Source organism: Drosophila tropicalis, unplaced genomic scaffold (genome assembly GCF_018151085.1).
Source record: "Drosophila tropicalis isolate 14030-0801.00 unplaced genomic scaffold, ASM1815108v1 contig_859, whole genome shotgun sequence".
NCBI classification, from domain to species: Eukaryota; Metazoa; Arthropoda; class Insecta; order Diptera; family Drosophilidae; genus Drosophila; species Drosophila tropicalis.
Window position 1 is genome coordinate 13,116,943 of NW_027173353.1, and position 24,637 is coordinate 13,141,579.

Consider the following 24,637-nt stretch of genomic DNA (forward strand, 5'->3'; position numbering starts at 1 on the left):
AGAGATCGTCGATTTTCTGCATGTACATATATGTATAACTTTTGTAAATGCGCCCCAATCTGTTTCAGTGAATCGATAATCTGGCGAATTAGAAGATCCCTGTGTAAATATCATTTTAAGCATAACATTTGGTATTCTTTGAGTGATCTGTAAACCTTCTATATAAACACCTTTGCACCCCGATGTAGGTGACAACAATAGGAGCGATAAGCCCCTCACGACACCAGTAAATAGTGAATCCATTAATACTAGGTATATTGAACTAACGTACGCTGAAAATACCGATAAAAGCTTTGACGAGGCAAGATACAATCTCGCTACGCACGTCATGTCGAATGGAGTGGAGCTGATAATTGCCAGTGAAAAGGTTAAGTATATGGAAAAGCAAAGTTCCACATCTCACCCTTTTAAATTCGGGAACGGCCATGTAATATCAACGGTAGGGTTACAAAGCCAGCAGCAAAAGCCACTTACTCTTTCCCCAAGTACGCTAAAGAATCAAATGTTCCTGGCTCTTCCATCTGTGAAACAAAAACAGGTAACAATTCCTTTCGCTACACTCTACAGTTGATCAATAAATCCAATCCGCTGGCAGAAGTTCACTATTCCAAAAAATGACAACCAGTTCATAACGAAGACATGCCTAACCACCTACACATATCATACTACCTATCTTCAAAATGGCACTAGCATCGTGGTAAGCAAGGAGAGTGTGATATCGAATCGACATACCGAAGAACGAAATTTGTTTCAAGCTAGCACCATATTGCCAACAGATGTCATCCTTTCACGGGTGAGTTGACACTGAAGCATAACAGTCACAGTCGATCATGTACAATTCCTAATATTCTTATCTTTCAGACTCCAGAGTTGGTAGTCGGCGTATTCCCGACTACTTATCATTATTTCAACACCATTCTGGACGCTGATAATGAGGAAGAGGACGTGGAGAATGCTTTGCCAATTGTTATCACATCAAAGTACACAATTCTCAACACTGTAACTGGCCCAGAAGACTACATCTCATACCTACAGCCTTCGGAGTTGGCCACACCCACTCACGATACAAACACATACTTCAGTCGAATAGCTTTCACTAAAACACTGCAAAACGAATTCGACCCGGATACGCCAAAAATATTGATTACTGAGAATATACTAACTCAGGTCATAGTTACAGAATCTCTGCCATCACGTGGCGCTTTGGCATGGAAATCCAGTAGTGCCATGAGTTACTCGCATACGGACACCGATCTTCACATTTACGCTACCAAAACAATTCTAACCACATTAACATTTTATAAAACCAATTCGGATGAACTGACCACGAGAACTGCACTGGCAACACCACCTGTCCCTTCATCCCAAACAACCAGGCCGCCGGAACAGGCAAATGATGTTAACAAACTGAGTACTCGAGTGGTTGAAAACATTGTCACCAATACTGTGGCCAGTTCGCTATTAAGACCGGAGCTAATATCAAGGTTTCGAGCCGAGCTCTTGCAAAAGAAGGGCAAGACACATCCTAATGTTATAGTTACAATGGCCACTTTGCTTGGCGGTCAAACGCTACAGATAACTGCGGTTAATGCGGCAAATGCACTTGCAAAGCCAACTTCAATCACAAAGTCACGTAAACGAACAACAACCGCAGAAGATATAAAATCCAAACCGACCATTAAGCCATCCAAGAAGAATTCGATAGAGCCGCATCAAACGAAGGATCAGAAATCTCACACACCAATTCAAACAAGCTCTATAAAGAGAACTCGAGTCCAAGAAACCTTAGTTCCAACTCAAGTTCATTCGCACTCGCATACTTCAATCGATGATGACCAAGTTGTATCCGAGTCCGAAGACAAAGACGTGTATGTGCGCCCAAGTCCGGACTTGCAGCCTTCAACAGACTCAGTGGCGATACCTGTGCAACAATTTCTGGGGTCGTTTGATTTGAAACGATTGCGACCCATGCTAAATGTCATGGCCAACTTGCTGCAGAAAAACATTGTTAACAGGCATCGGACACAGCCGTTAAGTGTAGCTACCTTGCCTAAGGATTCGATTCCTGAGGCTAAGAATCCATCGATAACAGCCAACTTTGACGGTCCGGCGCCAGTTTATATACCACTGAAGATATCCGGAAATGTACTTGGGCACTTTGCTACTACCAACTTGCCCATTATAGATGGCAACCAGCATCCACCTCCGCTTCCCAATGAAGTTCGACTGCCAGATACTGCTGACAGCGCCAATGTCAATAAACTAACGGCACATAGTCTCCACATACACCCTCCTAACCTAGATTTTTCGCAACTTACTGCTGATGACGAATTACTTCAGCAGAATTTGAAGAATGTTTCTCATTATCGGTTTCCCTTCTCGAACACGGCTGATCCTCATCATACATCCTTATTAAGCCAGGATATTCCAATTCGTCCCGGTGAAATTATAACGGCAAATGCTGACATTATTATTGGTAGGCCTGGAGGTATAAAAATGCGGAATCAAGAACCAAAAAAAATATTGCTCCCTACGCACATTCCACTCATACCACCGCCACCGCCTCCAAATACTATAGCTCTGGTAGCTGTTTCCGGGTCCGCATCCGTATCTGCAAATAATAGAATCAATAACGACATAGTCCATTTTAATAAGGCAGCAACTTCCGAATTCGACAACATTTTGAGGCCGCCTCCAATATCTAACTACAATTCGATTTCGGGTGAATCGTTAAAATACAAAAATTTAATACGTTACCCAGGGAATGTCCTAGCCCCCACTCCTGCGACATCTCCGATTCAACATTTTAGACTACATCCACAGCCTATTAATCAGAAGCCAATGATTCGAAGTCACGGGAACCAAGTCCATAGCTCTCCACAAATTGCCAACTTAAATTCGGAATTGAACAACAACGAGATCTTAGAGATAAAACAAATTCCCGAAATATTTAGTACGAAATTGCCAGCAATTACTAGTTACACGACTTTCAGAAGTTCATACTATGTTTCTCCTCTGCCGCAAACTAGAATCTACCAAATGCAACCAACTTCTACCTATAAAATGCTCCCATCGGCATCCACGTTTTCGACATTGCTCAAAAAGGATGTGCTTAGCCATACCGTTAACATGCAAGCGCCACCTCTAACTTTCAAAAAGGAGTCGGATAACTTTCCATACTCGACTGCAATCAGGGGCCGGCTTGCTCATATTCCAATGCCATTAGTTAAAATACCGCTCCACGAAGAGAACGTAGACGTACGTCTAACCCCTCAGAACAATCGATTAATCTTCTTGGACACGTCTGCTCAGCCCACTTCACAATCAATAATCAGCCCCAGCACTCTGAAACAACGAAACCAAAACTTTTTGCATGAAGTTGACAACTCGCCGCAGGGACTCTTTGCTCGGCCGAGTCAGGAGGTTCCTACAAATCCATTCGGTCGTCTTGACAAAAAGCCTCAAAGGACAGGTCCCACATTGCCATACCAGGAACCCAACGATTTTGAAATACCAGCTATTGAAATGTTGGACGCAGATCACTCTGTTTCTAAAGTAGCTTCTAATGCGGATACAATTTACAAAAATCGCCATGATCCAGTTCAATCGAAAAAAAGTTATTTCGGCACACAAACTTCATCATGACAATAATGATCTGTCTGCAGAACAGGATCAAAGAGTTGCCTACACAATTTTAAACACGGCTATTCTCAATTCACAAAAGCCCGAAGTTCCAGAATTCATAGTACATGTCGCTCCAACGGAGTCCAACTCCAAAAAGTGGAAATCTTCGATTAAGATTGAAGACTTACATCAGGGAAAACCATTTGTTCTGAGAAGCCAGACAGCTTCTAAACCTGTTTCAAGCAGTGGCGTTCATCAAATATTCATTGCAAAAGGAGAGCATTTTCATCGTCAGCCATATACGGAATCTACCACAAGGTTTAATCAGCCGAAATCCAACTCTCGCGTAACGACATATGTCAGTTCTTCCCCAATAGTGTCAACCAATAGCAAAGTCTACAATCCTCACACCAACATAATAGCTTCGACTCCTAGAACGCCATATTCACCTCTGTATACTGCAGAGAACATTTTGAAGTACTCACTGCATCAAAAGACATCCTCAGCTGACAAATTTCATGAAGTACCACTGCCTGTGAACAATGGATATTCCTCGCCTGCGACTAGCACAAGGATAAACACAAAACCACTCCAAACTTCAACATCCACGGGACACTCGCCAGTAGCTATGACGAAACCAATTATAGAGTCACGTCCTAAGCCCAAAACAAGTTTAAGTCCAAGCTTAAGCTCAACTCTGAAAAATTTGCACTCCATGAGACCACAGCCAACAACGACGCAAAGGTATTCAACCATTAATGTAAGTCGTTCAAAAACCAGTAAAATAAAGACCGAGAACCAGTCCGTTAAGAAGCTCGAGCCCTCTGAGATATTCGAGCAGAATTCCCAATTGATGTCGAAAACAAAAACCGAACTTATCACACCTACTTTTGCACCTGCCTCTAAGGAGAAAAATTCAATTCATAGGTCAACTCAAGGGACTCATAGGATCTCAAGTACTATCAAATTAAACCAACATTCGAGTGCCGTTCCGGTATTGAGCCCTAACTACATTAGTAAGAGCGGATTCGATAATTCATTTCAATTAACTGATCTGCAGCCACATAAAACGGATCCAGATCTTGAGCGATATAACGAAATTCCCTTGGAATCATCAGAATTTGTTATTAGTTCCTCCGTCAGGCACGACAACACGCCACTTACAAACCGAACCCTGCTGCATGAGGTCGCTAAAATTGAACCAACTCCAAATTCGGGCATTACACATCCCGATGAGAAGGACACAAGCTTGATCCAGACTTCAATAAATCCGCTTAAGACCAGCAAGGCGAAAACCTCAAAAACGTCAAATTTAATTGTAAAAACCGTACCCAATTCGACTCACACAAGGACAGTAACGAAAGTTGCAGAGAATTCTCTTTCAAACCAAACTTATCCGTCAAGATTAGTCCCTACTATTGCGACTACTTCAGTGAGATTGAATTCAACAGGCTTGCCTCAAAAAGTGGTAATTAAATCAATTATTAAGGCCACCGTTGACGTGCATTACTTAAAGCCAATCAACCCGGAAAGCAATAAAAAGATTTCAGATAAAAAAGAAAGGAAAACAACTGTAGCAACCTCCAAACCATCAACACTAAAGACGAATGTAATATCAGTTGTTGAAAATGGGGCGGACATTGCCGCCGTAGCCAACAGAAAAGGGAACTCTGGACCCAAAGGGGATGTGGATATATCATACGAGTATGCTGCTCGGGATGAAGAAATATTGCCGCCCATCGACTCAAACAGCGTACTTTTGGGAGGAGTATTGATTGATTCACCTCGAAACCCCCATTTCAAAACTAGTACAAATACCAAAAATGTCCCAACGTCCAACGAATCGTCTTGCAGTCCTGCGTGCAGATCTAGCAAAAATGAAATATGCATCTCAGTGACTTCGGAGAGTCACTGTGAATGTCGGCCCGGCTTCGCACGCATGTTTCCCGACAGGCCGTGCAAACCCACCTACACGTACGAACTGAATTTACAAACTAATCGCGTGGGGACCTACCAACTCCTGTTCAGCGATACCCTCAAGGGTAATTCGTCGAATGAATACCGTCACCTGAGCTCCATTATTCTGGACGCAGTCGATCGAATGGTAATGCAGTCGGACTTCCGGGACATATACCACGGTGTGCAACTGAAAAGTATTGATACCGACAATGAAATTGGTAAGAACATTGTTGGCAAGTTCTTGCTGCAGCTCTCCGAGAGCAGCGACTTGAAGCGTCTCGAGACGGTGTTTAAAAAATATTTGCGTCAAAGCAACTACAGTATTGGTGGCACTGAGCTCTACACCTCAAAGGATGGCATCAACTCGTTGGCTATAGCAGGTGAGCCTGAAACTGAGAGTATGATTCAAATTTACTTATTTCATTGTGTTTCTAGATTTCGATGAATGTGTTCACGATAACTTCAACGACTGCTCTCTAAATGCTCACTGCTTCAACCTAATTGGCAGCTACACCTGCAGCTGCAGCGACGGGTTTGTAGACATCTCTACCAACGCCATTTACCCCGGTCGTCAATGTTCCGATAGTATAATTGGCTGCGACAAGTGCAACTACAACGGCAAATGTGTGGCGATGTCGGGCGAGAAAGGGGATGTCGAGTCGGCAACTACTATATGCAGGTGCTTCCCCTGGCATGCGGGAGCCACGTGTCAGTTGAATTTAAAGATTCTTCTAATCTGTCTGATTGCCATTGGAACGTTTCTGCTCGTCTTGCTTCTATTTTGCATCCTATTGTTATATATGCGTCGTAAGAGTAGGGTCCGGCAAACCGCTAGCCCAATCTTTATAACAGCATCCACCTTGCATCCCAATATGCTGACGTCATCCAGCAACAAAACACGATTATCGGCCTCGCTAATCAATCAAACTAGCCCGGATAAGCATGCTATATTAAACGACTCCAACAGTGAATCTAGTCACAGCTCACTTTCCTATTTGCATAGGGTAAATGAAAAAATATTGAATCGAGTCTACTTTTGAATATCCTTGCAAAAAGAATAGAGTGTATCAGCGTTTGATCTGCACGACGAGACTTAGTTAATCTGTCTATCTGTCTGGATCAACGCTAACTCCTCCTATCTTCGTTTCAGCCGGATCGGACAACTATATCATATAATATTTGTCAGTTTTATGATGAATGTGTCACATTTCATTAAGATCTGATCACCATATAATATAGATCTCTTGTCTCGTCTGTCGCGAAAATTCCACTTTATATATAAACATTTTATCCGAGAAGAGTAACAAAAAACTTGCAAGGGTATACATACTTCGGCGCGGTCGAAGTTAGCCCCGGCCCTCTGGTTTTTATATATTTTTTGTTTCTGTTTAATGTTGCAGGAACCCGTTGGAAACGTTAAAAAGGAAAAATCGAACCCAGGCTCATTTCCTAGCACGAATATTGTTCATAAGTCCAGGGCTAGTCCATTACAGAACGCGCGCCATGAGGCCGGTTCGGAGCATTATCAGCCAGCCCAATCTGCCTTTAACACCGTTGAAATGATTGGAGATTCGGAACAAACAGATCGATCCCTTACATTTATGATTCCACGTGCCAAATACTATCATCCGTTTCCATTCCGAAATCAATCGGATTTCTCAACATTTACCGAAAAGGCTAAGCAGCTAAAGATATCACCTACTGCCCCCAGTTCCGTACGGGGACCATCTCTGAAGGAGTGCACCACATTGGTGTCGGCTGGATTCGAAGTCTCTGCAATTGTCAGCGATCAAATCGTCGGTTCCAACCCAAATACTTCTGTGAGTGAAGTTCGATCCAACGGAGCTCGCTCGTTCGACGAAACAACAGTCCGGGCGGTAACCAAATCAATGCTTTTAAACTTTGACATGCAGACGGAAACTCACAGTCATACAAATGAGGTACAGGAATCCATTGCTCTTAAGAATCAACAGCTTTGTGTAACCTAGCCGGACTAACCATCTCCAATTTTTTGTTTGCTTATAGGAGGCGAATACCATGACTGAGCGGGATTTAGGCTCGACTTTCTTGCTGCCCCACACGCATCTTTATAAACCAGAAAAGGTTGGTACCCACAAAGTCATAGTCATATGTAGATTAATACAATAATCTACTCCTTTATTTGTAGATGGAGAGCGATATGTCTGGATTTGATTCCATTTAAATGGCAAAATCGGCAGCAGCCAAACAAAATGTCCTGATCCTGTGTGGCCGAAGGCGGCAATATGTACATATATAATCACTTATGTTTACCTTAAACATGTAGGAAAATGTTAATCCTTTCGCTCTCTTTTGCATTTATTTATTTTGACCTGATGCATTTAAATTTATTGTTAAGCTCCACATAGTTGATAGTCAAAGGAGAATTTTGATTTTTGAAATTAGATTACATCCCGTTAAAGCTTATCGGTGCACTAACTTGTAGATACATCCTACGGGACTTGAGAAAGCCAAATGAAACACGAAACGCATTTATACCCGACGATTTTTTATACGTTAGAAAATCAATATTTATTTATATTTTGTTTCTTCCAAACATGTACATATAGAATAAGATACACGAATGTCATAAAGATTGAGATTCTGATTGTGCCAGTTGCTTTGTTTGTAAGTTAATCGTGAATAATATATACGACTTGTATTTCATAACTGGAATGACTCGCTCGGATACAACAAAAGTTTCTTAGATCAGTCACATCGACTTTAGAATACAAATTTTGATTATTCAACACTTTTTCGCCGAAGTCGTCTTTAAAAATTACAAAAACTCTTATGGTTTTAACATTAAGAATAATGAAATACTCCAAATTTGAGGCATAACTATTAGTCACGAATAAAATAATTCCAATAACTATTTGATGTTATAAATATTTCTAAATTTTACAGCCAATATTGCAGGGTTAGAACCTCCAGGCAAAAGGTGCACGATGTGGCTTGATATCAGAGGCATTACCCATCTAAAGAACTGTTTATCGATCATTGACTCTTATATGCAAATACGGGTATTCATCATTGCATTTACTATTCCATGAATCATGAATAGGCAAGATACCGACCTGTGTCTGTACCACCTGTACTTGTGTATTTAAGGGACCACCCCTCGACAATATACTTTCACAGGCAGGGATGGGGAGGGTGGACGACAAAAGGTAGCCTAATGTCCAGCGCGGAAAATGGGGGTTGCTTATTTCCTTGGACGTTGGTCGATGCTTGCTCGTTTTCTGTCGGCTTTGACTGTAAGAGCACTATGGGTTTTTGCCCTTCCAGTCGAGAGGGAATTTTCCAAACCGCGAACGCGAACCAAAATGAACTGACGACTGCGTGTCCTTGCGTATGAGACCGCGGCATCGTACCCAGCCGACCACTCTAGCGTTATATGGCCAATTCAACCATGTATTTCACCTAAACTGTACATCTACCACTTACCAATTTGGCTCTGCTCAATATTCTGGCTGAAAAGGGGTTGTTGCTGTCGCCCGGGCTAGTTGACCACCGACAAAGGTACAGGCACAGGTGTAAAAGCAACGTATCGAGGTGCAGTCTATATTAAACCGCTCGTCTGAAACGATTACGTAAAGTTATTACTCAATGGGATAGTTCAGTCCTAAATAAAGTTTTTGGTTTATCAAAGTAACTATTCAACGAAGGCATTTCAAAACACAGTTTTCAAAATACAAAATTTATAAAAATAAGCTAAATAGATTTATGTCTACATAATTGCGATCGGAACATGTTACATGACACTACACACTTTGCTGAGTTTTCATCGTATTGAATAGAAAGTTTCGACTCTCTGTGAAATAAGGACGTTAGTAAGACCCCGAGAATTGTCGGGTTAATCAATATTTCACTTCCATTTCATGTTTTCTGAACTTTCTGACCCTAAAAGTTTCGAATTCTTTGGTTATTACTGTTTTATACATACTTAAGTATGTATGTATATGTTTAGTTCGGTGGTTTGTGTGTTTACTAGATGACATTTATAAAATGGCGGACGTTTTTCTCCACCACCGTTTTACCGCCCATGTCCGAGTCAGCCAAGCTCCAATTTAGCACATAGCTTTGCGAGAGCCAATCGCTGTCCACTTAAGTTAACGCTTCAAAAGGGAGGGCCAATAAGAAGTGTGGACAATTGGGTCAGAGAATAATGGATCAAAAATCAATCAGAAGAAGTACTTAAGCAGTTTTACTAGCATTTTTATAGAAAATAGGTTCTAGAGAAAAGGATGCAAAAACATTAACTCATTTCGGTTGCAACTCATATTCTTTTGCAGTTGATTAATCTTGTGAGTCTGACAAAGACTTAGTGCTTGAGTGATTCGACATAAAATAATGATATCCCAAGGAACACGGAAATTATTTCGAGACAACAGTTCCGCTTCGAAATCAAATCAACGAACTGTCGAAAATGCAACACAAATGCAATCGGATGACTCCGATGAGGAACGTGAATTAACTAATCTAAATTGGCTTCTAAGAAACCAAAACCTGACGTGGCCAAAAACCATTGAAACTCAAATAGATGACGAACTGGCCCCAAATGTTGACCTGACTGCAGTTTCAATCAATCAGAAGTTGGATGTAAGTGCTAGTCCAAGTCCGCGACGAAGTCCTCAGCTAAAATCCAACCAGCTAAATATAATATGCAACGCAAGGCAGAATACGCCAAAAAAACATGCTCCACAATCCATAGTCAATACAGTTGCAACTGAGCCAAGAAAACCACATATCCGAGCTGATCCCACACCACTCCCTGCCAAGCGTCCAAGTCCAGCTGAGCGATACGACATATTTATTGGCAAAGTAAAACGGTAAGTCTCGGCTATGTTGACATATGTATGCATCTTATTAAATATTAATGTTTTCGATGTTCATTCTTTAAGGGATTTGGTGGAGTACGAGAAACTGGCTACCAAGTATGAGACGGACGTCACAGAAAAGCCTCCATTCAATTATTCCCACATAATTGGAATGGCAATGCTGGAAAACGGGAGAGTCACTTTGCAGCAGATCTGTGCCTGGATCGAGTCCAAATTCGCCTTCTTTAGAGTGCGGAAGAAGTGGAACGTAAGTGTGCCGAAATATAATTTTGGTCTGAACTACTTTTTTGGTTCTTCGGAGATTATCACCAAACTTACTCACATAATAATCCACCTGTCTGCCAAAAAGTCGATGAATAAAACACAAGGTCATAGGAAGATTTCGTTTTGTCAGACTTGGAGTTTTAAAACTCCGCTAATAAACAACCATTTCAAAAATAAATATGTATATCTTATAGTTATTACATTTGTCTTTACAGACATTATTATAACATACGTAGGTCAGATCATTGTGACACGTTTGTGATATAAAGTATATATATTCTTAATCTACATATGAAGTCCAGTCGATATACCCAGTGGTATGTATTGTATGTCCGTCTGTGCGAATCAACATTCTACACGAATTTGAAAACTTCTGGGATAAAACTTCGTATTAAAGCATTTTATAATCTAGTTGAGATATGGCACCAATTTTGGCAGCAAAGGACTACACTGTAGAATAGAAAATGTCAAAAACACATCAAACTGTACAATGATTTTTTGGATTTAAGACTTCTGTTTGAACGCACAATTTTGTGTTGCTTATCGTAATAGACTGCTGGCAGCGATGTCGGCTGAGTTTGAGCAAAGCCAATTTATATTGAATATAAATTGTGTTCTAATTATACGATCTTATTGAAATTTAAAGGATTTGATGTTTCACAGTAAAAACTATAACATGAATTAATTTCATAGGACGCTGTGCAGTAATCCAGCTAGTAATCCTGATCAGGAGTTTATATCCCTTATGGGCTAGAAACGGACAACCCGAAATTTCAATATTTCGAACAGTTTTGACACTTAACAACTCTTTATACCACAGACTAGAGTGCTTTCAAAGATGTCATGCAATTTGGAGACGATATTTATATGTACTTATACATTTATTTACAAATATATCGCTTAATATATCAACCACACGGGCGCTTTAGCGTTGCCAGCGAGTCGATCAAGCAAAGTCAGTTCGGCCGTCCGTATGAACATATCCATCTCAGTGACTATAATAGATAGACGCAAAATAGGGTATGTAGATTCGAGTAATGCTTCTTAGTTGCAGTCGTTTGTGTCTTAAGGAATTTAGTAATAATCTAAAGCAAGGGTGAGCACGAAAATTTAACTTGGGAGCCAGAGCATCAGCAGCAGAGGCTGGACAGAGAAAAATGTCACGACCCTTTTCCCCCTCACCGCGTAATTCGGGACTTGGTCAACAAGTTCGACGACGATCGCTCGACCGACCTAAAAAAGGTCGTTTATGACCCGTCATAAAACTCGAGACACACAAATTTTTGTGTGCGTCGACTCGCAAAAGTGACATTTTTCTCTGCTCAGCCCCTGCCGGTAAAGAGCCACGGGAGCCAAAAGAGCTGATACGTGGCCATCCTTGATCTAAAGTAACAACTTTGACGAAAAATCAAAAATTATAAAATTGTCTTAATTTCTAAATCTTTCAGAATTCAATTAGACATAATTTGTCTCTGCACCATTGCTTCCGCAACCGAAAGCGTGAAGAGAAGGGTAAAGGTGGCTATTGGGAACTGGGAGTAGATCCAAAAAAATGCGATCGAAAGCGCATTCGAAACAGAAAAACGGCGCATTCCAAGCAGAATCACAAAGTGGAAAAACGAATCCATTCACCAAGCCATCACTCTCACTTGATAAATCCGCCACTTTGTGAACATCAATCCAGTCAAACTGTCGTAGATCAAAATACTAATACGGGTATTTACGCCGATGAATCTAATCAGACTCTGATATCCACCGTATCCCGGACATATCTTCACGCTCAAAATCACAATCTGGATGACGAGTCCATTGAACTACGGTACAGAAAATGTTCCCAAATGGTTGAGTGCAATGAACTTGTAGATACACAAGAACCAGTGCAACATGAGGCCAACTCACAGTCCTTTACCCTAACTGAAGTGGGCTTAGACTTGGGCTTGTCATTGTCCAGTGTCCCTAGTCCTCACATGTCGGACGATGCTAGCAATGCGTTGGGCTCAGCAGTTATGCAAATGACAACGATTACTAACGATGGCATTTGTCTGCAGCAGCAATACGGGCTGGGCACTATTATTATAAGCACCACTGGAATCATTGAGGAAGCATCGGGACTCAATTGTCTGATCACCGACAAATATGGATGTGCAAGCATGGTTTGAGAACAACTACCTTCTCTCTATTTTTTCACACAATTAAAACTCTTTGCTATTACAGATATGCAAGGATGATGAGCTGCCGTCAGCTTTACCGGCTGACTCGTCGTTGTCTACTGTACTTACATCGACTTTAGATAGTGCGACTCCGGAATCACACAAAAACCAGGATATAACGCTGATCACAACTGCAGAGTCCAGTCCTGTGCACCCCAGCAACATTACCATAAACTGTGACTACACAAATTTCCGTCCGTTCATGGATAGCATAGATGAGCCTTTCCATTATCTCCACAGTGGTTCCGAGATCAATCGTGCTGACGAAATTTTAGATAATCTACTTGATGTTTGTGTCACACATTATTGAGGAATAAAAGCATTTAGCCAATTTCCACGTCGAAATTCTGCAGTTTGGATTTTTTCATACCCTTTCAGAGTCGTTCGAGCCACGTCCGTCCGTCCGTATGAACATATAGATCTCGGTTACTGTAAGAGCTAGTGCCGCCAAATTTAGGATGTAGACTCATGTAGTATTCACAGTGATCGAGTTTACTTTAAATTTTTGCCACGCTACTTTTGCTCACGCAAATTAGATAAAACTGATTGTTCCAAAGACCATATCAGCAAAAGACATCAAATTTGGCATGTGTACGGGCTTAGGATGCCCCCATATTATATTATATTTTATTAATATCGGTCTAGAAACATGTCAAATATATGTACACCCGTATAAACGTTTGACTAGGGCGGTGTGGAGTTGGCCGTAGCTCATGGAGGCGCTAGAGTGCACGTGAGTTCGTAAGAGTGAACGAGAAAGGTAAACAAAAAATTAATAGACACACATTGATCTTCGAAATTTTAAATATTCCTTCACTTGCCGAAGTCGCGGATACAATTTACTTACTTCATTTCTAATTTTGTTCTCCATCAAAGAATTTTCTCCTCTTTCTTAATGTTCTGCTAAGAAAATGATGTAATCAGTATTCAGTATTAAAGGAAGCAACTCCGACCCAACAGAGTATATCCATATGCCGATGTCAGTCCGTTACATCGTCCGTAAGTGAAGCAACAACAATAAAAACCTCTTTTCCAAGAGCAGGATCGTAGCCACATTTTTATACCATAGGGGGAAATCGTATATTAAAGTCGCCAAAATGTATGTAACAGGCAGAAGGAAGCCATGTCCGTCCGTATCAACCAGTAGATCTCGGAGACCATAAGAGAGAGAGAGCCACCAAATTTGGTATGCAGGCTCGCGTAGTATGTAAAGTGATCGGGTTTATTTCAAATTTTTCCGACGGCTCCTTCCGCCCCCGTAATTTGAAAAAACTCGATAATCTCCCGTAATTTTCTACCTTTTGCAATCAAATTTGGCACCCTTTAATTTAATACTAATATACAGCAATGTACCAAATTTTATTCAAATCAAACATTAAATAGCCAAGAAATGCATAAAAACATTTTTCCATAAGGCCGGAGTGGGCCGTTAGTTGGTGGGGGCGCTAGGGCGCTTAAGAGAGCGAGGTACTAAGATAATATGCTTGTAAAAAGCATGTGAACAGAATTTTTAAAAAACTCGTATGTACATATATGATTTCTTCTTATAAATTTGAAATATGTGTTTTACTGGTGTATGGTATACCTAAGCCGGCGAGACGAATTACTTCATTTTTTAAAAATGTATGTGACAATTTATCGGTATATTCTTCACAAGAAAAGTTTCACATTTTATAAATTTTAAAATGTGTCTTTTCGTATTACCATTTTCAACTTGATTTGTATATGAATAAAGCCCACGTTGGCTTAAGTATATGAGCAGAGCACAATAGGATTTATTGACATTTCGTACATTTCTTTTCGGTTCCTCGAGCTTCTATTGACATGATTATAGACACAGAAGCCACCCTAGATCGTTAAACTGAAAAAAAAATGTAGTTTTTTTAATTTATTGTTTCTAATATTTCATTTAGTTTAATTCATTTGAAGAAAACAAAATTTTGTCAGGCCATGGCTTATTATCAGCTTGTTGAAGAAGGCCACCGAGCTCGCCTCGGTCAAGAAGCCAAGAGACTGCGCTAAACTTTAGTCTTTGTCCCCAAGAACTTTCAAACATTGCAAAACGCTTAGGCCGACGATGTAATCATCTAAAACGAATAACCAGACAACCAGAAGTTATGAGATAAAGAAAAAGTCGGTAATCCTTTGCCAGGTACAAATCGGCCTTGATGGAATTATCCTTGACATGCAAGTGGCAAGAGGTTCCATAGTTCCCTGGCTACTCAAGATCTTTGGTGTGAGAAAAACTAATAATATAGCTACGGACTGCTTTTTGAGCCTTTCTGCAGTCACATACATACGTGACATTCGCTTCCATGAACATTCACTACAAAACTATCGTGGGAAGCAAACGGTCCGTGGACGAACTAAACGCCACCAAAACGCAAACACAAAAACGCAAACTCGGAACACTGAATTGTATGCATGTAGCCGGATGTCCAAGCCCACACCAAACCAGCTCATTGGCTACTCAGTTTTAATAGCTTCAACAGAAACGATAGGTCGGAAGGTACTGAAGTGAAGACGCAAGAGAGATAATTATAACCGCATTGAGACTTGTCGTTCAAACAATATATTTTTATTAGTGCGCTTATTCCACTTTTACTTATATACATAATCAGTATTCAAATATACATACTACAAAATACTAAATATAGCTTAAGATGTGGGTATTGTATGTATACTCGTATATATTTTATTTGCATTTCGCGTTCTTATAAATATGTATAGATATAAGTTTTGGATTCCTAAATGTGAAAGATTTTATTTTACAAATGGCATTTGCTTAAATGTGGGATTACAGCTAAAATGGACATGGACAAGCCCAAGTCTTATACTAATATTCAAGACACGCAATTTTTGCAAATAAGTCTTTTTTTTTATATAAATGTCAAAAAAAAAAAAATCCACACCTGTTATTCAATGATTCGAGAAATTATATTCATGTTGAGAATCGGAGTACATCGGCATTGGCAGTAGGAGTCTTTTTTCTTTACTGCAATAGATTGCGCCTGAGATAACAACCTATCATTCGGGACATATACAATTTTTGAGAACATCTGCCTTACATTTTACGGTTTACAGAAAGGTGTCCGAAATTTCGTTTCATAACACAAGTTTCAAAAAATTTGTAAATCATGCACATAAGTTATGAAATGGAATTAGAAATCCCTAATATTATATATATCACATGTTCTAAAAATACTATGCTCATCTTTAAGTAGACAGATCATTATTAATTACAGTTACTGAACTAATCGTAAACAGTAACGATTGGTATTTGCTAATTTCTCAAAATTCAAAATCCGATAGAACTATAATTATTTGCATCATAGCCGGCATATATGAATTCGAGTCGCTACAATAGTGTTATTTTATTTTTTAGCTTCTTAAATACCAAATCGCTACCAGGAAACAATGGATTTGCTTTTTGAAAATACTGTAAACAAAAGTAATTACTTGTGTTGCTTTATCTTTTAGAACAGAACACTACATGATTTAAAAATGTGCTTGAGTTCCTGCGATTAACACCATTTGGTGAAAAAGTAACTCAGGATAACTGAAAATATTCCAGTTAAAGAACATATTTTTGCAATAAGCCGTCTCTGTTACAACTTCATGGTGATACTCATCTAATGTCAGATTAACTTGTTGCCAGTCTGAAGAATTCTAATGTATGCGTACATAGTAACGACATTCAATTGCAACCACTTACAATTCAGCTTATTAAGATTCGTTACAAAATAGTCTTACTCTAAGTTAAATTATAAATGCAATTAATATTGACAATATTCCTCTTATAAAATCAGCTTCAAAATAATTAATCCACAAAAATGGATCTAGCCGAATACCATGTGAGAATAGAAATTAGCTTTTAACACTATGCAAAATCTGAAGTGTCACTGTCAGCAGTTAGATGTATCCTCGCCATCAAGTGTGCAGGCAACATTTTCAAGTTTTCGTGAAAGTTGCATTTTTCTGCAGTTTATATCAGACTCAAGAGCGTCCATAATCTGCAAGAGATGCGTATGCATTTGGCATTTAACAATTTTAGAATAATTAAATTTCAAATTACCTGCTCCCTATATTTAGTTACATAAATATATAGTTCCTTTAAAGCAGATATAGTATGAAACTCATCAGTTTGTTGGACTGACAACTGTTGCATTGCTGTGCTCATTTCCTGGTCGCTTATTTGGGGAAGACGGGCTACGTCGCGGTAAAATTCCTTAACCATTGCTCTATAGTTGGGAATATCCTGTAAAAATTAATTGGTACTCAAAGATATTAACTACATATTGAACAAATTTAACTATGTAAATTGGATGACCAACAACTTTGCAACTTTGATTTGCATTCAAAAGAAACAATGTTATGAAATTACCTTTGCAAAGAGAAGTTTATTGGAAGGTGAATCCTTTCCCAGTCTATGCTCGGCTGTGGAGCAAGCATCCATAAATGTTTGCGCTATGACGCTCAAACAGGAATCCACAGAATATGTTTTATTAACGTCAAAAATAAAATCTGGATTCTTAATGAAATTCACCCAGAATCGTAGGGGCAAGCTATTTGATTTCCAGGCGTGTACAATATCAGTGTCAACAATATCATGTCGTTTGGCCGCCTCATCAAGCAAATCAAAAAGCCATTTCACTGCCGGTGGTAGCTCTTCATTTACCGTTAGAATGATGGCGAAGAAATCGTCGACAAATTTTTGTATAGTCCCCTTAGTAGCAAGCAAGCGAGTCAAATAGACTTCTGGTATTGTCTTGTTAACTCTCTCGTTGGTATTGTTAACGCAATGCGTTGATTGGGAAGTGCCAGCACCAGACAAGGCTGAATTCTTCATGTTCATATAGTGATCAGGAATGACAGGCTTAACGAGATGATAAATTCGCGGTTGTTGCAATCCAGACTCAACATCGTTGTTCATTATAATGTGGCTTTGGGAGTTGTTAATATAGTAAACTGAAAACAAAACAATTTGTTAGTGATTATAATTCTTTGAGCGGTAAATTGATTACTTACAATTGTGATAGGGTGCTGGATGTTGATGCTTATTGTAAGGGATGTTATAGCTATCATTCTGCCTAGCGATCAGAGACATTACGGCCGACTCTTTGACTCCATAGTGTGCCAAGGTATTGAGACGCTTCCATCCGTTTATAGTTTTGGTCGTAAGATCCTCATCCTGCAAAGTTAGATGACCACCCCGTCCGTGACGCCATTCCAGATCCACCTCGTGCACTAATGGTCTCATCGAAAATGGGGTATTTTTGAAAATAGCATCAAGAATTTTAAGTTTGACCTGCGATATTGTGTCCCAATCATTCACGCGACATTGCACCTTTTCGTCGAGATCATCCTGCAAAATATGCAAGATCACAACAGAATGGGTAATCTGTTCGTGCAGCAGGCGTTCCTCAGATAGTGAGTACCGCGCATCATTTGTTATTGCATCTACCAAGCCTTTTTCCACTTGATGTTTAATGGCCTTAAAGAGTAGAAAGAGACTAGATCCGGCATATTCCTTCAGATAGTCGTACATGCAAATAGCCAAATAGTTGGTTAACATTTTCTCTACCACACTTTCAGTTCTTCGCAGCATTAGCTGGGGATGTTTGCTTGTTAATGATTTGTCGATAAGCCGTAAAAGCAAAGACTTTAATATCTCAGTTGCATATTCCATTTTGTTCATAAGGACAACCATAAGCAACGAGGCTACATTCACTCGATCACGTATGGAGAAAGATGATCTCTGGGCCTCTAAGGTTTCGATAAATATTAACAGAAAGTATTTGTTGCCAATAAGCTGTTCGAACTGTATCATAGCAGCGTCGTAATTCGTTTGCGGACTATTGCCACGCAGTTTTGGGGAGTTCAGTATTGGGTGATCCGACACACCTGGAAAGAACACCTTCATTATGTAGTTCACATGGTCTAAAGAGGGTATGCCAGAGCTCTCCAGGTCAGCAGTTAAATCCGTCATAAGCTCAGTCTGCAACTCGGCAAATGCCTGTTTGCATTCGGAACGTACATTACTCTCCAGTGTGATCATCTGTATTTGAATTCGTTTATATTCCCTTTCAGCTTGCGTTGACTTACGACGAAATATAATCAGCACAATAACCAGCAAAATGACAAGGGCGGCTACGGATATAATAATGCCAAGTAAGGCATGCGAAAAGGCATATGGTTTGTTTAGATCATACTTTAAATAGCCAATGACGAATCGCAAATTGCGGCCCACTTTAACAACAACCAACGGCAAATCGGGCACTTGATCTACACCATTTTCATCAGTGGACGGAGGCTGCTGTTCAGGTGGTATACAAAGAAGTTGCGTAAGTGCCAGGCTTGTTATATTACACTGTGCTGTGCCAATCGTAACATTTACGTCATACTCATCGGCTGCCAAATTTAAGAGCTCGCCTTCAATTACTAAGGTGTCTCCTTTATACAACTTTACGCCATCATTGGGAAATGGTAAATATTTGGGATCTGCCAGGTATACAATAGAACTGCGGATATCGTGAAAATATTTGTTAAGGTCACGGACAAGCTGCACGTTGTCCATCACAAAGCTGAGCTGCAAGTTTAGTTGCGTCTCGTGGACCTTTACGAAAGCTGCGACGTCCATGTTATTGCCAGTGAAATAACTCGAGGCAGTTCCGCTTGTTGTATATGTATGAAAAGTGTCAGTATATAATCCTCGCTTTTGCCTATCAATTTCAGTTAAATCCTTGTCGTCCGCGGTTTCTGCACCGGATCCAGATTGAGACATTCTGATTGTGTTTTTCATAGACTGAAACTTCATGTTTACTGGAGGCGATGGACATTCCATTTGACTGGAATCGATCACCAAACATGATGTCTTGTTTACACGTTCCGTGTCAAAAAAGACTTCCAGCTCCGGTTTCTGCACTGAATCAAGATACATGCCATGGACAGTCAAAATTCTGCCACCACTTACGAAACTGCGCAGAGGTTTGATTTGCATTATCCGAGGATCTTGAGTATAATTGAAGATTGAGCAGGGCTGCGGCGGTGGTATATGATACTGATACTGATATGTGCCGTAATTGCTGCGTAACTGCTGGTGGCCTGCGAAACTGTGTCCCGAAGTTGGATTTTTACATGTAAACGTACGGTTTGCACCATCAACAACAAGGCGAAGGGAACGTATGGGTTCAGGTTGCGTTGCTTCTGATGTGATACAGGTAACACGAGACGATGAAGCTTGTGTTACATTAATGTGACATTCGTATTCATCAAGGAACGCTCGAATACTGGATCCAATATTCAGGTATTTACCCATCAGAGATACCTGTGTACCACCGGATTTGGGTCCAACCGTGGGATATAGGCCAGTGAGCTGCACATCCTTGAAGTGGAATTGCACACTCGACTCAGTGTAACCAGCCTCATTGGCCACTTTAATCGGCGCGGACATCTCGTACGGAGCGGCGCCGGTGCGGCATTCAATTTTCACAGATATTTGATAATTTACCAACTCACAAGGCACTGAGCCAATTGATATTTTACCACGAACGTCTTCCTCTCGTATGCCAAGATTGCTGCCCTCAATTGTTACAAGTGTACCGCCTTCAATGGGCCCAGACAGAGGCTTAATAATATCTATTCGCGGCCTTGGGCACTCGCCTTGATTTGCCAGGGGTGCTCCCACTCCCACTTGCATGTTATCACCACCTAAAACGCAGGTCTCGTTGTAAACACAGGAGTTACCGCACCAGGCACATTGATACTTTGGTTCACGCGTAACGCATAAGCTGCAATCGGCATGCTCCCGATGCGATCCTAAGACATCGCATTTGTAGAGTGTGACCATGGCAGTATCTACATAATGTTGGCGATTCCACGTAATGTCCACCTTGGCCTCGTACTCGTGCGTGTTGGTTTCATAGAAGTAAGGCGTTTTCTCGCAAACAACTACCTTGTTGAACTCTATGTGAGCTGGCAACAACATCTGTGCCGCTTCTATATGAACTGTGCAGAGAAAGCCAGCATGAGCACTTTTTGGTTTCGGTAAATTCTCAATCTCCAAGCGTATTTCCTTTGGGACTCTCACCGGCAGCAATATGGCTTCCCGGTTTCGTTTCAAATGGGGACACTGACTTACAGTACTGATTGCATTTTCCATGTTGCGACACTGCTCCAACTTATGCACACACTTGTTGTCAAAAATGCACCAGTTGCAGCCCCAAGAGCTGCTCACACATGCCTGACAATTAACGTGGTGCGAACAGTCAAAGAAGGCAAACGACCGAGATACAAAATCCTTGTTCGTCTCGGAGCTGCGAACAGAGAGGGGTACTAGGACGTGGTCAGTGTTGCTTGGAATCTGTGGTCTCTGGTCTAGAGGCGGTGTGGCACATATCAAGCCATGTTCAAGAATTTCTGCATCAATTGGAGTCGAATTTCCAAACACACACCGATACTTTGCATTAAACGGCTCCGGTAGAGTTCTTATTATGAGCTGCAACTGCGTAAGCTCACTGATGGGTATCTTGTCTGGTATTATCGACTCAAAATCAATACATTGTTGTCCGCTTCCAAGGGAGAGCCAACGAGACGCGGAAGTGTCCCGTTGACAGGCCGATCGCACCGTACATCGTTTTTCTAGGGAGCACCACCCACAAAAGGGGTCTCTAGATTCCAAACATGCCGAGCAATTAGTGTACGCAGAACAGTGCTCTATTCGCAATTTCGTTATCTTACGCAGCGACAATACATACAGAAAGTCTTTTTTTGGTGACATCATTGTATTAGGCAATATTCGGTTACCGGGATCCACAACAATTTCCTCATACTCGCCAGGCCTTTGGCCGGACAGAAGGACTTTCTTGATAGTGCCCTTCTCAGTGCCAAGGAATGCCAAAGAGTGCTGATTATCAGTTGTTGTTGTTGCAGTTACTGATGTGATGGATACATTAGGGAAATGGAATAAAGCGTGCGCAGAGATTGGCGCTACGCCACTCAATTTCAATCCCACGGAACAGAAATTATAAATATTTCCAAGAGACCCAACGATGGGACACCTCCCATCATTAATTGTGCCGGATATATAGCCGAGGTTTCGATCCTTAATCGTGCCGTTAAAGCACATGTGGATGTTCTCAATAAACACATCATCAATGTCCTTCAGACTGTAAATACACATGGCCGAGCTATTTTCAGGCTGGTCGCTAATTTCCTTCGAGGGTGAAAATATTGTTACTAGAACATGATCGTCACGCTTAATCCCCATTTGCTGAGCTAGCTTTTGGCTGGCGTGGGTTATCTTTGCATCGCGAAGAATATTATAGTCCACATTATCGTCCGTTGCTGTGCATTGAATGGTGATTTCGGTGTAACTATCATAGTTCGAGTCTGTTATGCAGATACGAGCCAATCTAGTTACGTAGCCATTCTCTTCGGCCAAATGCGATTTCTTTTGTACAAGTACAAAGTACGCGTATTCAGACGAATTAAAACCGTACACGTAATCAACGAGAAAATGATCCCGGTACTTTACATCGATGTTAATAATTGACTGTTGTATTGAGAACTCAGCGTAGTTCAAGTCGTCAAGTCTACGTGACGAAATTGCAGGTACGTCGTGACGATAATCGCCAACATTTGTAAATGTTGTACCTACATACAGGATATCCTCCTCCTTCCACGAATACCGCGCTGGACCTACAAATGCATATGTAGATGCGTACTCATCGTTGGCAGCTAATGGTACTGCAATGAATTGTGGTGTTGACGGAAATCGGGGTAGACTATATATTTCACAGGCACCTGAAATTGAAATTTAAAAGAATAGACGAAATTTGTATATATTGTAGTAATATTTAGGATAAGTATAAGTATCCCTAATGATAAACTCCAATAACACCCAATGTGCAATACATAGATATTATGATAAAGATAAGCTCTCTCACAAATAGAGAGATAATCTTGAACCACGAGATAAATCAAATAATTCATTCTGTGAGTGACAATTGAAGTGAACAGACGTATTTAACTATCCATCCTAAAATATGTATATATAACAGTTTTTTACAAAACTCAAGACTCACATAAATTTCAAATACCCCCCACCTAATTATTGAAACAGCAAAATAAAGAAATTATAAAAATGTGATGCCACAACAAAATAACCGATTTGCTATAATGAAAATAACTAAATCAAACAACTAAAACCAGGAAGTTTTAACTTCCTTTTACACATCCAAACATTTCTTGTAACTGAGTTAGTGGCACTCTCTTAATTCATACTAAACTTTTAAACCTTTTTGTCAAATTATTACACGAAAGATATTATTTTTAAAGACTCAAAATATTTTTAATGATCCTCGTAACTCTTCTAATTGGTAACATAATGTATCATTTAAATAAAAAACTAGCAATCACTGTGTATGTCTGAATTCGCCTTAATAGCCTGATCAAAGATATCAGATTATGGGACTTACCTTGTCGAATACTTCCACATGATATGAGTATGCCCTCGTTGTGGGCATAACTCACCACCAATATCTTGTTATAGTTATTGATCAAAGTGGTCTCCACGTCCTCAGGACAGCCCCCTGCATGACATTGTGGAGCATCATGTTTGGGTCCTGTCACGGCCTCTGAGAGGACTCTGAGATTTTCGTTCAGCTTTAAAATTTTGTTTGTGGCCCCGGCGTACAGCACATTGTGCATGGCGTCGAAACTCAAGTGCGTGAAATAGTTTTTCGTCTGTCCATCTCTGCTCACAGTTGAACCGTGCACAGAGTTCGACGCTGAACGATTTCCGTAGTTCGCTGCGGTAGAAGTGGAGCTGCTATCAGTTCCAGTAGCTACACCACCTACCATAGCAGGTAAACTAAACTGTGCAACTATGTCATTAGAAGCAAACTGATGCGCCGGATGCGGGGGCGGCTCAAATTCATTTAATGCTCCAGTTTTCCCACCAAGCATTAGCAAACTGAGAATGAAGAAGATGTCGACCATTTCGTAGGTGGATACGATTTCTTAAATTCACTGGTGTTCACTTGTTTCTCTTTCCCAGCAGTTGCATGACGTTGGCGTGGACTAGGCCTGCCTGCAAACAAGAATATGTATTTTGATAAATAGACGTGCAAACACATTCATGCGACTTTTATCCATACGTGTTATTATTTATATCGCTATCGCTTTAGTATTACGAATTAAGACATAGTTTTAAGCCCGAAACTTTTCAATTCATTTTTTTTTTTTTTTTTTTTTGGTTTTGCCTCCCCTCTTTTTTACTTGTTTTTCCTAGTATGTATTTGGTATTTTCTTAGTATTTATTTATGTATGCCATAGCCAAACTGTGTGACCGACTGTTGAAAATTTGTTGCATTTTTCAGTATTTAATGTTTGACCTAAGTATCGATATTAAAATTATAGCAAATAGTCGATAACTATCGATATTTTATTCGACGTTCGACTCCGAGGTTGCATGTTCGACTCTATGGTCGGAGTCTGACTCCTTTGCTCGATTCCAACCATTTCTCACTATTTTTACTCTCTTTTTTCTCTCTTTTGCATAAACAGCGCTCTTTTGTTGGATGTTGGATCGAGTTGCATGTTGGATCGAGCTGCGACATCGAGTTGCGACCCCCATTGCAGTGGCTGTCAAAATAGTCATTTTTTAAAACAACGCTTCTAAAACTTTTTAGTAAAAGATACTTATAAACGCAAAAAAAC

The 24,637-nt window shown here is 40.4% G+C and overlaps 3 protein-coding genes across 3 annotated transcripts; 2 read left to right on the top strand and 1 right to left on the bottom strand.

Moving 5' to 3' along the window:
- The first annotated feature begins 328 nt into the window (after positions 1-328).
- On the top strand, positions 329-6,432 carry LOC137582308 (uncharacterized). The gene is made up of 6 exons (XM_068296789.1): positions 329-538; positions 596-793; positions 862-2,476; positions 3,666-5,963; positions 6,019-6,291; positions 6,401-6,432. The coding sequence occupies exons 1-6, from the start codon at positions 329-331 to the stop codon at positions 6,430-6,432; spliced, it is 4,626 nt and encodes a 1,541-aa protein (XP_068152890.1).
- A 2,606-nt stretch (positions 6,433-9,038) lies between these two features.
- LOC137582892 (uncharacterized) lies at positions 9,039-13,261 on the top strand. Its single transcript, XM_068297635.1, has 5 exons — positions 9,039-9,123; positions 9,897-10,433; positions 10,506-10,689; positions 12,155-12,859; positions 12,921-13,261. Exons 2-5 carry the CDS (start codon positions 9,955-9,957, stop codon positions 13,224-13,226), a joined length of 1,674 nt encoding a protein of 557 aa, XP_068153736.1. The 5' UTR covers positions 9,039-9,123; positions 9,897-9,954; the 3' UTR covers positions 13,227-13,261.
- A 2,211-nt stretch (positions 13,262-15,472) lies between these two features.
- PlexB (plexin B) lies at positions 15,473-24,236 on the bottom strand. Its single transcript, XM_068295990.1, has 6 exons — positions 24,076-24,236; positions 23,395-24,008; positions 17,945-22,720; positions 17,301-17,884; positions 16,992-17,174; positions 15,473-16,929 (listed from the first exon to the last, which is right to left on the bottom strand). Exons 2-6 carry the CDS (start codon positions 23,915-23,917, stop codon positions 16,822-16,824), a joined length of 6,174 nt encoding a protein of 2,057 aa, XP_068152091.1. The 5' UTR covers positions 23,918-24,008; positions 24,076-24,236; the 3' UTR covers positions 15,473-16,821.
- Positions 24,237-24,637: the final 401 nt, after the last annotated feature.

Excerpts from the sequence above, each read along its gene's own strand:
- LOC137582308 (XM_068296789.1), top strand. The coding sequence starts at position 329 with ATGTCGAATGGAGTGGAGCTGATAATTGCCAGTGAAAAGGTTAAGTAT. Across the intron at positions 5,964-6,018 it reads CAACTCGTTGGCTATAGCAG|ATTTCGATGAATGTGTTCAC; the intron begins GTGAGCCTGAAA and ends TTGTGTTTCTAG. Across the intron at positions 6,292-6,400 it reads CTGGCATGCGGGAGCCACGT|GGTCCGGCAAACCGCTAGCC; the intron begins GTCAGTTGAATT and ends TCGTAAGAGTAG.
- LOC137582892 (XM_068297635.1), top strand. The coding sequence starts at position 9,955 with ATGATATCCCAAGGAACACGGAAATTATTTCGAGACAACAGTTCCGCT. Across the intron at positions 10,434-10,505 it reads TTTATTGGCAAAGTAAAACG|GGATTTGGTGGAGTACGAGA; the intron begins GTAAGTCTCGGC and ends TCATTCTTTAAG. Across the intron at positions 10,690-12,154 it reads GAGTGCGGAAGAAGTGGAAC|AATTCAATTAGACATAATTT; the intron begins GTAAGTGTGCCG and ends TAAATCTTTCAG.
- PlexB (XM_068295990.1), bottom strand. The coding sequence starts at position 23,917 with ATGGTCGACATCTTCTTCATTCTCAGTTTGCTAATGCTTGGTGGGAAA. Across the intron at positions 22,721-23,394 it reads ATGTGGAAGTATTCGACAAG|GTGCCTGTGAAATATATAGT; the intron begins GTAAGTCCCATA and ends TTTCAATTTCAG. Across the intron at positions 17,885-17,944 it reads TCCAGCACCCTATCACAATT|TTTACTATATTAACAACTCC; the intron begins GTAAGTAATCAA and ends TTTTGTTTTCAG.